At 36.3% G+C, this 14,347-nt stretch overlaps 1 protein-coding gene across 6 annotated transcripts in view; it reads left to right on the top strand.

Moving 5' to 3' along the window:
* NBEAL1 (neurobeachin like 1) overlaps positions 1-14,347 on the top strand; it is a 93,426-nt gene that overhangs the window by 52,078 nt on the left and 27,001 nt on the right. For all 6 annotated transcript variants that reach the window (XM_076342458.1, XM_076342456.1, XM_076342457.1 and 3 more), the window contains 16 exons: positions 1,210-1,378; positions 2,443-2,576; positions 2,980-3,139; positions 3,230-3,332; positions 4,038-4,194; positions 4,804-4,962; positions 5,335-5,494; positions 5,771-5,859; positions 6,856-7,434; positions 8,048-8,223; positions 8,597-8,750; positions 10,671-10,799; positions 11,464-11,769; positions 11,872-12,021; positions 12,966-13,123; positions 13,828-13,952. In XM_076342458.1, coding sequence (XP_076198573.1) covers positions 1,210-1,378; positions 2,443-2,576; positions 2,980-3,139; positions 3,230-3,332; positions 4,038-4,194; positions 4,804-4,962; positions 5,335-5,494; positions 5,771-5,859; positions 6,856-7,434; positions 8,048-8,223; positions 8,597-8,750; positions 10,671-10,799; positions 11,464-11,769; positions 11,872-12,021; positions 12,966-13,123; positions 13,828-13,952 — 2,908 coding nt within the window. The remainder of the gene's footprint in view (positions 1-1,209; positions 1,379-2,442; positions 2,577-2,979; positions 3,140-3,229; positions 3,333-4,037; positions 4,195-4,803; positions 4,963-5,334; positions 5,495-5,770; positions 5,860-6,855; positions 7,435-8,047; positions 8,224-8,596; positions 8,751-10,670; positions 10,800-11,463; positions 11,770-11,871; positions 12,022-12,965; positions 13,124-13,827; positions 13,953-14,347) is intronic.

The raw sequence follows: 14,347 nt of genomic DNA, 5'->3' as shown, positions 1-14,347 counted from the left end.
ACAAGTTTTAGGAGAATCATGCATTAACAAACATGGTGGGGTTTAGCACCCTCTTGAGGAGGACTAGAATGAGGAAGAAACACGAGCTGATCAGGAGCTCATTAGGAGATAGGTACAGCCTAGAAGGAGCTACAGTTACTGCTGTCTTGTGGTTCAGACAAATTCTGTTTTTTCAAGTTGATTTCTGTTTCCAAAAGCTGCAGGTCTGTGGTGCCTCTTGTTTTGCTGAACAAACATAGAAATCTTCATCCATGAGATAAATTTTGTAGATTTAAAAAACTTTAACTGTTCAGTTTTGTTAAATTAGCCTTAATAAATGTGGGCTGGAGAGGGGGCGTTGTAAAGACACATGGAGCAATTGAAAAAGTAGAAAACAGTGGAGAAGAAAAGGGTGATTTTTCTCTACTTCTCCCCAACATTTCTGACTGGAAAGGGAAAGTGGTAATACACTGGCTTACAGGATGTTGGGTTTTTTTGGCTGTTAAAATTTTACTACACAATAGTTTTCATTAGACTAAGATGGGCAATTGAATAGGTGTCTGGCTAGCTTGTCGAGACCCTGATTTTCTAAGTGGCATTGTGAATCACTTCTAGAAATCTTGTGATTTGAGTATATTATACCTTACTACAAGAAGCAGTTTGAAGTCTCATGCTATCCCTGCTAGTGGCGGGGGGGGGAAGGGAGCTTAGGAGACTTGAATTTTAAAAAGAGGCTTAGAATTGAGGTATGTGTAAAGCTACTTTAAAAAAAAAATCAAATTTTATTATTTTTTAACTGCCCGAAGTTGAAATCTTGCAGGAATATGATTACAGCACAGGTGTGTATAATCTTTTCTTACTGCTTGCTGCAAGTAACTTAGAAATCAGAAAAATATTTTCCTGTTTTTCAAATATATTTAACAGAAGATTCTTTCCAAGATTTGTATCCTTCAGTTTCCTGTGTTTATGTGGGGGGAGGAGGAAGGAAATGTAAAAATGCATTTTCAAAACAAGAGCTGACAGGAAGGCATGTGTGTAATTGCAGTGTCTAAAACTTGGGCAGCTCTGTTGTTAAACACAGTGTTTTAAACTAGTTTCAAAGTGGCATGTGAAACATCCTGATTAATTTGTGAGTACATAAGGTTCCTTGTGTTTGTAGTAAATTTCTGTTACATAGTTTAGGGGATTTTATTTATGGTGATGTTTCTCCTCCTTTTTCTCTTGATTTAGGATATGATCAACTGTATTGGTGGAGTAAATGTGCTGTTTCCATTGCTGGAGCAGATCAGTTTTCTTGGTGGACAGATGCCTGAGAAGTCTGAAGGGGAAAATCTACCTCCAGAACTAGTTACTCCTGTAGAGGGAGACTGGGTGGTATTGTCATCCACAAAGGCATCAGGTAGGAAACTACAGTTGAACTGAAATAATTTTTAAGCTTGATTTTTAAAAGTCTTCCTATGAATGACAGAAAGCTGTTTTATTATGTGCTGGCTTTTCCGGAGTACGTATGTAAAGCTGAAAGGCTCTTTCTGTTCCTAGATATCTGATGTGGATACTGAATATCAGGAGTTCAGCACTACATAAAATTAACTGAGTAACATATTTCAAATATAGCTATATTTAATAGCATTATTTTTCTTTTCATGATTTACTATTACATTAGTGTAAAAGTATGCAGTTTTTTAATTTCTATTCTGAAAAGTTTGTTCTGATTATTTTGAGAAATTGTTTGATGCGAAGCCTACTAATATCAATAGGAGGAGCTTTCCTACAACTTGAGTGCTGGGTAAGACGACCACACGAAGACTTTGCAGCATCAGAACAGTACTGTTTTGCCTTTAGCCAAACTTTTATTTTCTTAGGAAAATGTTCAGACTCCTTCTTCCACACACAGTCAGATTTTAGTATTAAAATTAAAAAAACAAAGGAAAGGAAGTTTTATGAATAGATTTTTAAAAACTGTGCTAATATTGAGAATGAACTTTGATCTTAACAGAAACCACTGGGAAATCAGACCTTGCAAGGGAAAACAGCATTTTTTTTGTTTCAAATTTGAAATGGTGGAGTAAAGTAAAAAAATATATCTTTTTCTCTCTGTCTCTTATTTTTTTGCATATCATGGCTAGAAAGTGTCAGTTTGCAACTACATAGGGAGAATAACTGCAGCGTATGTGAAAGATTGTAACTGAAAGAGAAGTTTGTCTGTAACCTACAGCCAGATGCATGAAGCAACTGAAGTCAGGACTGGGGTCACTTTGTTCTGGAGAGGCATGGAATGGCTGTGACTCTGCGCTGGAAAAATCTAAAGACAGCCTACAGCTAGGGAACAAACAGAAAAGGAGTTGAGAAGTTCAGGAAATAGCGAGGAATATGAACACTTGATTTTACTTCTCCCCCTCTACTTTTATGCAGTGGTCCAGCAATAAACCATGAGGCTTTTTCTACTGTTGTTCTGTTTTGCAGAAGCACGCCTGGAGAAGAACATCGTTGCAACTTTCATCTTGATGATAAAACACTTTATTCAGAGACACCATGTTAATCAAGAAAATCTCATTCACTCCCATGGAGTTGCCACCCTAGGAGCCTTGTTACAGAAGGTGAGCAAATTTGAGAAACATCCTTTAGTAATGAATGTTATGGATGAGGTCCCAATTACTTTGAAACATTCTTACTTTGGCCACGATGGGAGGGTCTTCAAAGGTCTCCTTAGTACATGCTTTTCTTTCTCATGTTTCTGAAAACAAAAAGGTGTGAGGAGTTGGTCTTGATCTGCAAAGTGAAACACGGTGTTTTGTCTTTTTTCATGTTCTGCTTTTTTTGTTATAGATACTGTGTTGTATGATTCTTCAAACTAAACTGGTTTTGTGTTTCTCATATTGCTTTAATGGAAACAGACATTGCTGTAGAAGATAAAAGAATCTCAGAATTTGATTTTAAAAAAATGAAGTTTATTAGGATACTCAGTATTTTGAGTGCTAACACCTGTTGTTATTTTGAAAGGTGCCAAGCAACTTAATGGATGTGAATGTACTGATGGCTGTACAGTTGTTGATAGAGCAAGTCTCAGTAGAAAAGAACATGCACCTTTTGCAACAGATGTATCAACACTTACTTTTTGACTTCAGTATCTGGAACAGTGGGGACTTCCCCTTCAGAATCGGTGAGCTCTTGGACTTGGGCAACTGCGCAGACACAGAACTATTCACTCGACATCTTTATCTAGGTTCTAATAGAAAACTTTATATTGTAGGGCATATACAATATCTTTCTACAATCATCAAAGACAGCAGAAGACTCTTCAGAAAGAAATATGGTGTGCAGTTTCTTCTAGACACACTCAGAATTTATTATGGGTATGAGTTTTAGCTCTTCTAACTCCTCCTCGTTTATTGTATGTGGCTGTTTTTTGACCTGCAGCCAACTGCAGGTTGGCTTTTGGTGGCTGATTTAATTTTCAAAATGGCATTAAGATTTTTTTTTTTTTTTTTTCCATTTGGCTTGCTGCTTTTCCTTTAATTTTTATGATAGGATTCTATAAAATTTATGTCAATGGTACTAGAAATGCTTGGAGAAGTCATTAAAATTACAGAATTGAAGGACTCGTTATCAACAGTGCAAATTAAGTCATAGATCGTTACCATTATGAAAAACTATTTTGTTCTTTTACATCCTTGTAGAATTTGAAGTAGGACTCTCTTAGGAATTTAAGATTTTAGCTTTCAGTCTTGGTGATTTATATCTGCTTATGAATATAGTTACGTCATTGAGGAAGATTGGCTAGAGACCTTGCTCTTTCCTTTAGAGGGTGGGAGGGTGGAACCTGAAATCCTGACCTGTGTCCAGATTAGTACAAGTCTACACTTCAGGGCTTGTATAGACTTGGTAAGTCTGACCTACTAGTGCTTATTACTATTCAGTTGCCTTACTTCAGTAAAAATTGGTAGCTTGTGCCATGATATCTGGGTAGATGAAAAATTACAAAACTAGCACAATCAAATTGCTATTAATGAGCCATGAAGAACTTCCTTAAATTGCTTTTCCTGTCTGTTGGTGTATAGGAGTGGCTGTAAAGACAGTGATTTGGCTCCTGATGACCTGAGAACAATACGGACATCCCTCTATGGACTGATCAAATATTTCCTGAGCAAAGGTGGAACACATGAAGAAATACAGAGCATCGTAGGATACATAGCTGCCACCACTGAAGAGGAGCAGGTATCCAATATGGCATAAATTAATAGTTTAAACTATACGTGTTTTGGTTTTGCTTCTTGGTGTTTAGAAATCCTGTGTCTTGTGTGCTTAAAAGAGGGGGGAACAAAAAGGAAAAAGACCACAAGCAAAGTCTTACTTGATGCATGGTTCTGCTTAGATGTAGCTGAGGCAGGTTATAGAAGCACACTGGAAACTTGACAAATTGCTCTGCAGGTGGCCATATTTTTACTGTGGGTTTTTTTTTTTCCCCTGAAGAGGGCAGAAAGCACATGATTTGTAATACTGCCATTAGAAAAGTTCTCTTAGTTTACAAAACCAAATGAATTGGACTTCAACTGGTCAGAAGTAGTAATGATGTGGTTTCTATTTTGTAGACATCAACAGAACTTGAACTTGTTTTGTAGCTCTAATTACAGTTTGATAAGGTGTTCTATATATAGAAAAAATGTATCCAAAAAAATCTAATTTTAAATGCACTAATACTGAGCAGACCAAATGTCTATTTTATAACAAGCAAAGGGTAAAATTTAAAAGCCAAGAAAATTTTCCGCAAACAGAGCATGAAGTCTGAATGAACTGTGGGTTAATTTAGTTGTCTTAATTTTGTAGCTCTGTGGAATTCTGGATGTTCTCTTCAGCCTACTTCATTCCAGCCCAAGCCCAGACCAGCTTTTTTTATTGCTTTTTGAACCAGGGAATGCTGATATTCTTTACGCTCTGTTATTGCATCAAAGATACTCTGACAGGCTTAGAGAACTTGTGTTCAAGGTAATGAATTGAATTACATGTTCTTAAATTAATCAATTGAACATAAATTTGTGTTTTTCCATGGTCTGACTGCAGAATTGTATGCAACTGCGAAGATGCTAATCATCCAAGTTTTAATTTTTTCCTCACTTCTGTTATGCTAGCTAGAGGTTATTGTTTACTGCCATAGTCACAATGGAATTAGTGTTCTCTTGAAGTAAAGTATTGGGAACTTTTTTTTTAAAAAAAAAAAGAGTCCATGTTGTTTGAGTTAGCTTACAAAGTGAACTTTAAAAACAGTGGATCAGCATGTTGTATCATACAAAATTAAGTTTAAGAGGTCTGGATGCTCCCTTGTGTTTATTTTGCATTTGTGTGTACTTTTTCTTGCAGATTGTGGAAGAGATGCTGAAATGTACTAAAGTTTATGAACGTAGTAAGCATCGTATGAGACTCAGAGAAGTGGGATACTCTGGACTGGGGCTCCTTCTGAATGAATCGCCAGTTACTGTTTCTCTTATTAAAAACCTTCTTAACCAAGTTCTGTATGCAGGTAATTGGCAAGTGTTGTGTATACCATTAGTAAACTCGTGCTGCTCAGAGGCAAACATACTTGGTTTTTTGTTCAGGAAAACCAGAGCTGTTACCTTACAGAGCTGTTCTATTCGAAGTTCCCATTAGTCTCAGCTAATGTTTTCTTAGTTCCCTGAAGTTTGTTTCCTTTACTACCCCTGGACGTAGAGGTGAACTCCAAGGCAATTTTTAATATTTAGCTGTTATATTCTCTTGCATGAAATTGTGTTTGTTGTTTTTTCTTTCTCCCCTACAGATCCTGCTGTGAATTATAAAGATCTCGTAGCTGTAGTGCATCTGGCTCATAGATCAGATATAAACATGAGAGTTGTTATCTGTAGAAAGGTTAGTTGTTGTCTTTAAAACTGGAATACTGTCCTTTAAGCCCATAAGCTGTACAGTGTGATATCTTAATTATGTATTTGAGACACAGTGGTGGTATTTGTTGCTACTGCTTTCTTTAGTAATTATTTATGTTAAAAATTAAGCCCATCTGTCACTTAATGTTGAATTTTGTGTATTCAAGTCCTTTTAAAAACCAAAACAAAAAGCAAAGCCTCTATCATGATTCTCAAATAGCTTGTATTTTCTACAGGTTAGAGATAGCAGACTCCTTAAATTACTGAGTTTTCTCAAAGGATGCTTAAGACCATGATCAAAGTTTTGTTTGTATTCTTTGTATGTTATTTTGCTAGAACATATTATGGTTCAAAAGAGTGGTTGTGCATGCAGGGAAGAGATAGGGAAGACTTTTCCCTATCAGTGACTTTTTCCTAAACTGAGCTCTCTGGCTTATATCACTGGAATTAGTAGTACTGAATGTAGCTGTGAGGCACTATATTGTCTATTAAGGTTTCTCTAAGTGAAAAAAGTGAAACAATAACGTGCATTATCAGTAAGCTATTAATACTGCAGCTTTCTTAATTTTATCTATTTAATAGTTCCTAATCAAGCATATTTTCTGTTCTGGATTTTCTTTTTTTGTAGACTAGTGGCTGAATAGGATTACTTGTTGTGGTAACTGGGTTTTGCGGGAATTGTTGCAGAAGAGTGGCTGAAATATGAGGACTTACCAATATGCTTTGATAGCTTCTTTTCTCCCCTACTCCTGAGTTTTTCTTTTTTTTTCTTTTTTTCTCAAATATATATTTCTAATGAGAAAAAATGATTTTGTGGCTTGTTTGCTTATTATTAACGGATTGTGGCTCTTTTACAAGGTTCTAAAAAAAAAAAGGGCAAAAAATTTGTAATATCGTAAAATGTCTGATTGAAAAGCTAGAATGAATGCAGTTACAAGCTAAAATTAACATGTAGGTATGGGATATCTTCTCCTATCCTTAGGTTTTCCACCTTTTGCATTCCCAATTGGATGCAGCACAACAGATTTCTCAGCAGCTGGGGTGGCAGGACACTTTGATTAGACTATTCCTGAAAGAAAACTCAGAGGTCCAGATTGGCTTTAAAGAGAACAGGGCTGATTCCTCAAGGGAAGAGGAAAAAAAGCCTCCTGCTGAAGAGCTTCAGAAACATCAACCTGATAAGACAGAGGGAGGCAAAACTGGCAGCTTTGTGTCTGTTAATGGTCTGTTTGATCAGTGGAGTTTAGAAGACAACAAATCCCTGGATGTCCCTGCTCATTTCTCTGTTATGCCACTGGAAGATGCATCCACAGCAGAGATGTCTTTTAGGTCGGAGGACCGAGAAGAATTGTGGCACAGTAATCCTTCACATTTGAGTTTAGATCTCTCCAGTATTGACTCTTATGAATTGGCTGACATTGTGAATCAGATGACAGATAGCCAGCCCAGCACACCGTCACCTATAGAGAACACAAAACCATTCTCTGGGCAGCCTGACAAAGAGCTGGGCGTTATAAATGATGTGGGCTTCGCTGATCTTTCTTTATTTGAAGACCAAGGAGTAAGTAATTCACTCCCTATGTGGTTAATTTCTTCAAATGTCTGCAATTCCTTTTTATTTTTTTAATCATCTCCCTGATGGATAATTATTGTCCTTCCCTGCACCCCCCCTGCTATCTTCCAACAGAAAAGCAAACAATATAGGTCTTTTATAGTGAGTAGGGGTACTTGCTTTTGTAATGTGTCTTCTTTTTTGGTTGTCTAGTTGGAATAGCTTTGATGTTAAAAAAAAAAACAAAACAACCAAAAACAAAAAACAAAACCAAAAAAACCCCAAAGAAAAAACTACAAACTCCCCCCTGCCCTCCCTCTTCTATATTTCAACATCCTTTATCTTCCAGAGGAGGCATGGAGCAGACTTGCTGTGGAAAAAATCAAGGGTAGCTAAAGGTCAGATTGAAATAATGATGTGGAAGTCAAGTCAGTATGTATTACAACATACAAGCAAGCCACAGTCTCTTATATTTGCATTTTCATGTGTTTAGCAATTGGACTTTAGACTGCAGAGTTTTCAAAAATGCTGACATACACAAGCATAGGGACTGTAATGAACAAGAAACATTTTAAAGTTTTTCTAGGCTAGAAGGGCTGTAAATATTTCTCTTCTTTTGTAGGGGGGTGATAATGAACTCATACAGTTACTTACAGACATCCTACTGTGTATAATGTGGAAAGGCATTGAAAAATCTGATGATGCTGCTTGGATTGAGAGAGGACAGGTGTTTTCTGCACTGACTAAACTGGGGATATCTAATGAGTTGCTGCGACCTTCTGATGAAATAAAACTCAAGTGAGTGTACAGTTCAAGGATGGGTTCTTTCATCCCTTTTGAGGAAAAACAGAAAAAGTAAGGGGCATTAGTGAAGCTGGGAAGGGGTGGGTGTTTCCCAACAAGACGTACTTTTTTTTGCTCTCTCTTCATATGCTGTCAGAAGTATATTCCGCTACCTATTTAGTAGTGTCATGTGGCTATAAGGTTTTGAAACTGTATCAGTGGTTTCATGAGCTTCTCAAAATCTCTTTTAACTCATTGGCTTATCAAGAAGAGGGCAGTTATGTCACTGCAGACTAAGAGATTCAATTAAATACTTAATTGGATTTCTTTAAAGCCACTTAAACTTAGAACATGTAATAATTACTTTGGGATTTTGTTTTCCACGCAGCTTGCTGGAGAAGATGTTAGAATGGTCAGTCACTGACAACAGAGATTCAAAAGCTCTCCCTACACATGCTGAAAATGCCTTCAAGCTCTTGTTAATTGTACAAGATTTCCTGCAGGCAGAAGGACTAGTTAATTCAAATTTATGGACAGAAAAGGTACAGTAACTGCATAATGGAAGTACTGTATATAGGCTGAAATTGTAATGAAAAAGTTGTCAGCTTGTATACTGTCATCCCTTCTAGGCATGTTTTTAAACTGTAGATATTACAGAGTAAGGGTTCATAGTGGAATGGATTAGATTGCCACTTAATGAGTAAAAAAAGTGTGAATACTTACTACAGGGAATATAGTTAATTTTGCAAATTAAATAGGCCCGTAAGTGGTACTCTTTATTGAAAATCCAGGTCTCATCAGAGTGGAGAAATATTTAGAAAATGTAGGAGCTAATGAAACAATGTCAGTTGTAGCCTAAGCAGATTTTGCACTGTTTATCAGCATGTATGACTCATTGTGTGTGTCCTGAATAAAAGACCAGCCAAAACTCTGCTCTCAGTTGCAAGCTGAGAAATGTCACTTCTGGGCTTTGACCCATATTGGAGTTTCAACATGATTTTGTGCATATATATGCAAATAGCTCAATTTTATATATCAGAGTCAGAAATGTGAGGTCTGAGGAAGAAAATTACTAGGAAACACAGTAAGTAGTAAGGTGAAGAAGCTTTCTGTCATCTGGCTGTTTCTCCTGCCTTCTTGACATATATGTTGTAGACACCCATCATTTACCTCAACGTTTATGTAATTTCTGGCAGTGGTCTTGCTTCCTTCACTGTCTGAGTTGCCATTGCTTTTCCATTTTTCAAGGCTAAAGGGGAGAGGTATTATATGGAAACCATCATTATATCATGATAAATACTTAAAAATCAGTTTTTTTAAGGCTACTTTTTTTTGGAAAAAAAAAAAAGTGTAATGTTAAGTCGTCAACCCAGTAATTCCTAAGCTGTTCTCCAAAATGCCTGGTTATAAGTAAACATAGCTTAATCTTAAAGCTTTTAATTGTTTGTTTTTAAAAAGTCTCCTCTTGATAAAAGCTTTGCCTTCTGTTGTGATCTAGCTTTGTGAAATCTAATTAGAAATGACATCTGAACTTTGGAGCAATGAGAGTTGTGCTTATTGCCAACTCTGAATTGCAAATAACAGTACTTTCATAAATTATTTTCCACTGTGCCTGGGGAGAATTTAAAGCACCGCAATATTCTAAGCAGGACAGCTTTCAGTCTGCCACAGAAGCATTCATGTGATTCTGGGGCTTAACAAAAGAATGATTTTACATTTGAGTAATTTATTAGGGAATGTATCAAGGTCTATTAGTTTTAAGCAAACGCGTCTGGATAGTGAAATGTGCCATTTGTCTTGTGAATACCTACCTCTCACAAGGTATCACTTCTAGTATCGAAATACTGACAGAAAGGAGTGGCTCCTAATTTTTTTATTTTTTATTTTTTAAAGGACATTAATAATTGTTATGAAGTTTCAAGCATTTCACTAAATCAGATATTCATGAAAGACGCTTTGTTTTCCTTCTCAGGGCACTGTGCATATTGCTATTGCTGGTAAATTATACTAGCATTACACTCAAATAATTTAAAATATAAAGCAAAAGAATGAAATAAAATCCTATATATACTGAACCCAGAAATTGCAAGTTGGTATGGTGTCTGTGCTATTAATTACAGTGTCTTTTCAATCATAGTAATCCTGCTCGTGGAGTCTCTAACTGTTCTAAGGAAATGGCATTTACTGGAGTTAAATTATAGGAAAAACATAAGCATATATACTCTATGCTGGTTTTGGCTTTATGCAGGGGAGATACTTAACATACTGGGCTAGATAGATTTTTATAGTCAGGAATTGTTTCAAATTACTGGTTTAACTGCAGTGTTCTGGGATAATTTTCTGGGTTTGGGTAAGTTAGAAATGTGAACACAGCCTCTTGTTCAGCTCTTTGAAATTACTGTCTCCAGCTGGAGTAGCTGTTGTTAATTTTATTTCATGCAAATCTTCTGTTTTTACAATAGCTCTTGGAAGAACTAGTGACTCTCATGGATAGCCTGTCAGTCTGGTACTCTGCTGGCCTAGAAGCAATGAGACTTTCACAGGTGCAAGTCCAGTTGCTCCTTGGATTCATTGCACAAGATAACTTACAGGTTTGTTGCAAATTCCTGCAAGTGGTACTGTGTTTTAAGTGCATGTTTGATGTAACTTTTGTGGTTTATGGGGGAGCTGCTCATACCAGTGAGCAGACTGATGGTAGTCCTTCATCCTTCTATAGGGAAGATGTTTTATTGGTTCTTACCATTTGCAAATTTACTCTACAGTCCTGTCATTGTGCACCTCCTGAGCATGAGAAAGAGGTAGAGGGCAAGCTGTTTGAAGATGGGACTCTGTAGGCATTAGTAGCAGTAAGATAGTGATTCTGATTGTGACTTCTTGTTTCTACAGTAAAATACATTTATTAGCGGTTTCAGGTTTACTTACGTTAAGTGCACATGAACCTGGACTGTTCTGCTAAATCAACATTTGGAACAAAGTTAGCAGAGCTATGCCTGGAATATGAGCCCTTCAGTAAAGCCAGGATTGTTAGTTTAGGTATGTGATTGTCTTAATTCAGCTGTGTGACTTCGGGTTGCAGCTGACTCAGGTTTAGACATCACAGGATGAATAAGTGATCAGTGCCCCTATTTGATGCATGTGTGCATTCAGGCTACCTGGGATGCAGCTAGAATTTGTATGTATTCCTGTGCTAAAAGATAGGTGCTCAAAATTACTATTTTGAGGATTGCATTCATTTTTTGTTGTTTGTCTGTGTAGGTCTGTGCTATGGCAGCAGCCAAACTAAACACCCTCCTTCAGACCAAAGTAATTGAGAGCCAGCCTGAAGCATGCTACCTCTTGGGGAAACTGGAAGGCATCCTGAGTAGATCAATTGAAGAGAAGACAGAAACTTACTCATTTTTGATTCCCCTTGTTCGGACATTGGTATCTAAGATTTATGAACTTCTCTTCATGAACCTGCATCTCCCTTCATTGCCTCCTACCAATGGCAGCCCATCTTTCTTTGAGGACTTTCAAGAATACTGTAGCTCTGATGAGTGGCAAGTTTATATTGACAAATATGTAAGTAGTAGATTTTTGTATCGTTTCCCCCCTCTTTTTAACCATGAAAGCAGAGGAACTCATTCAGAAATCACGTTGTGCGTTTTGTTTTGGTGGAACCAGATTATTCCAAATATGAAGCAGTATGAAGAGAATTCATTCAGACGTGATCAGGAGCAGATGGCACTTTATTGGAAAGATTGTTATGAAGCATTTATGGTGAACATGCACAAGCGAGACCGGGAGAGAGGAGAAAGTAAGCTTAAATTTGAGGTAAGGTTTTGAGTGAGTGCAAGTTTCTCTTAAAAGAACTATCTCAGGAGTTGCCTTCTAAAAGGTGGAGAAACTGAATTCCAGGATGATCCAATTCAAGTGATTGCAGGCAGGTTGATTGCTTTAAGATTTTATGGGCAGTGTGACTATATACACTTGTAGGATATGCTTTTTAATTCTGTTCTTTCTATTTAAGAGTCTTACCTGTAAGCAGAGTTATTTCAGGACAGTAGGCCTTTCTCATAGTACAGCAACCTAGAATTATGCTCAGCTATAAGCTGCATCTTCTTTTACTCTGATTTATGTTTTGAATTATTAAAACCTCTTCTCCATTATGAGATGAGTCAGTGTGAATTTTTTTTTAACCCTACTTCAATAGAATGAAAACACTTAAAACAGTGAACAGTTCCTATTTCATGTGTGGGGAAAAATTGTTTCTGAACTGATCTCTCTGTATAAGGTCTAGACCCAGTTTAAGCGTTAGAATTAACTGGTAACTACAGCAAATATCATAGCTAAGTTACATTTCTCTTGTTTTCCCTTTGCCTTCTTAATAAGGATCCTTGTAGTATGTCTTTTTTTATTCAAGTAGCTAAAGGAAGAATACAGTATGAATCACATTTTAGAATTTAAAATAAAATCCTACCTGTTATAATAGGATTTCCAATACTGACCACTTTTCTGATGATGAAAAATTGCTTTCATGTGGATTCAGCATTGGTAATGCTTTCTTCATATCTTTAAGTCGAAGTTTGGTGCCATTTCTCCCAGTACTAAGCTTTTTAAAATTTCTCTTGTAAGCGTTACCTTAAATTCTCAGACGTTTTAACTGCTAAACTTTTTTTGTTCCTTCTTCATTTATGAGAATTCTTGCAAGCCACAAAACTGTGTTTTCAAAGATCAGAGTTATTTCAGTTCTAGATTTATTTTTAATGGTCTTTCAGGAGCATTTTGTGGAACCATTCAGCAGAAAGGCTCGACAGGAAAATCTGCGGTACAACAGTATGCTAAAGCAACTTAATAGTCAACACACAGCTACTCTGAGACAGTGGAGAGCAGCCCAGCTTTACTTGCTCTCTGAACGTGGTCCTTGGTCTGAAATGTAAGAGTGACGTTCTTAAATCAAACCGTGTATGAAGCTTAAAAGGAATTTGCTCACATGGCTAACTTACTGTTTCACATGGTTAGAACCTTGTCAAATTGACTCTGATAATCATTATTGAGATGTGAAGTAAATATTGAATGCATCTTTAATAATGTTTTCTGCATTTAACTATCAAAATGCCAAGTTTGAAGTGTAATGCTGAGCTGGTTACCTGGATACTAGATTTTCTTGCCAAGTGGCAAATAAAAATTAGTTATCAATGAAGCAATTGCAAAAACTTTTTGAGAGATCCTACGGATTGGTGGTTCTGTTGGAAAAGAGAGAATAGACTTGTTAATAAAGACTTTGAGTTTTTATGCATGAAGCTAATTTCAATTTAAAAGAATACATTTTGCCTGCCTTAGCTTTTGGGGAAGTTCTGGATAAAGATTTTCTTTTTTAGTCTTTTAATTGTCATTAACTGAAAGTGTAAACAACGATGTATTTCAGTAGAAAATAAATACTGTTTACAAAGTGCTTCAGGATGATCAGAGCTGCAGTATGAAATATAAAATTAAAATGCAGTTTATTGCTTTTATGTTTTACAACGTACAAGTGGATGACCAGTATTTTTTCTAAATATGTACTCTTTTGTAATCAGTTCATTCATATAGGTCTTTACCTTCTTTTAGTTGTTTTTATGAATATTCTTGTTTTCCTAGGAAACAGCATTGTATTCACTGGAAACTTTCAAATGTGGAAAATTTTTCACGTATGAGACTAAAACTAGTGCAGAATTACAACTTCAGCTCTCATCAGGATGCTAGTGACCTGAGAGATAATTTAGGTAAAGTTGTATTGTATTTGCTATTTCACTTGATTCTTCAGTCTTTACTGAAGAAAGATACACACTTTACTCGTTGTGCTTAAGAATCAGCGTATGGTAGATACTTAAATCTTGATTTTTCTTTATTTCCTCTATAGTAAAATGTGTAACATAAGAGTGGTGCTTTGACCTGAAACAGCATCTTCCTGCTGAGTAGAATTCATTTCTACTTGTTCACTGAAATGCATATTTTTGTTGCCCCCACAAAAAAGTTAAAGAACTCCTTTGTTTTAAAATAAGCAGTCACATAGCTTTCTTGCATAAGATTATTTTTTCGAGAAAAGGAAACAATGAGATCAGAGTAAGCAGGCAGTATTTGTTTAAAACCTTTTAGAGCTTATGATTAAAACGTGTAG

The sequence above is a fragment of the Aptenodytes patagonicus genome, chromosome 6, assembly GCF_965638725.1.
Source record: "Aptenodytes patagonicus chromosome 6, bAptPat1.pri.cur, whole genome shotgun sequence".
Taxonomy (NCBI): Eukaryota; Metazoa; Chordata; class Aves; order Sphenisciformes; family Spheniscidae; genus Aptenodytes; species Aptenodytes patagonicus.
The sequence above is the reverse complement of the archived record's forward strand: the minus strand, read 5'-3'. Positions and strand labels throughout refer to the sequence as shown.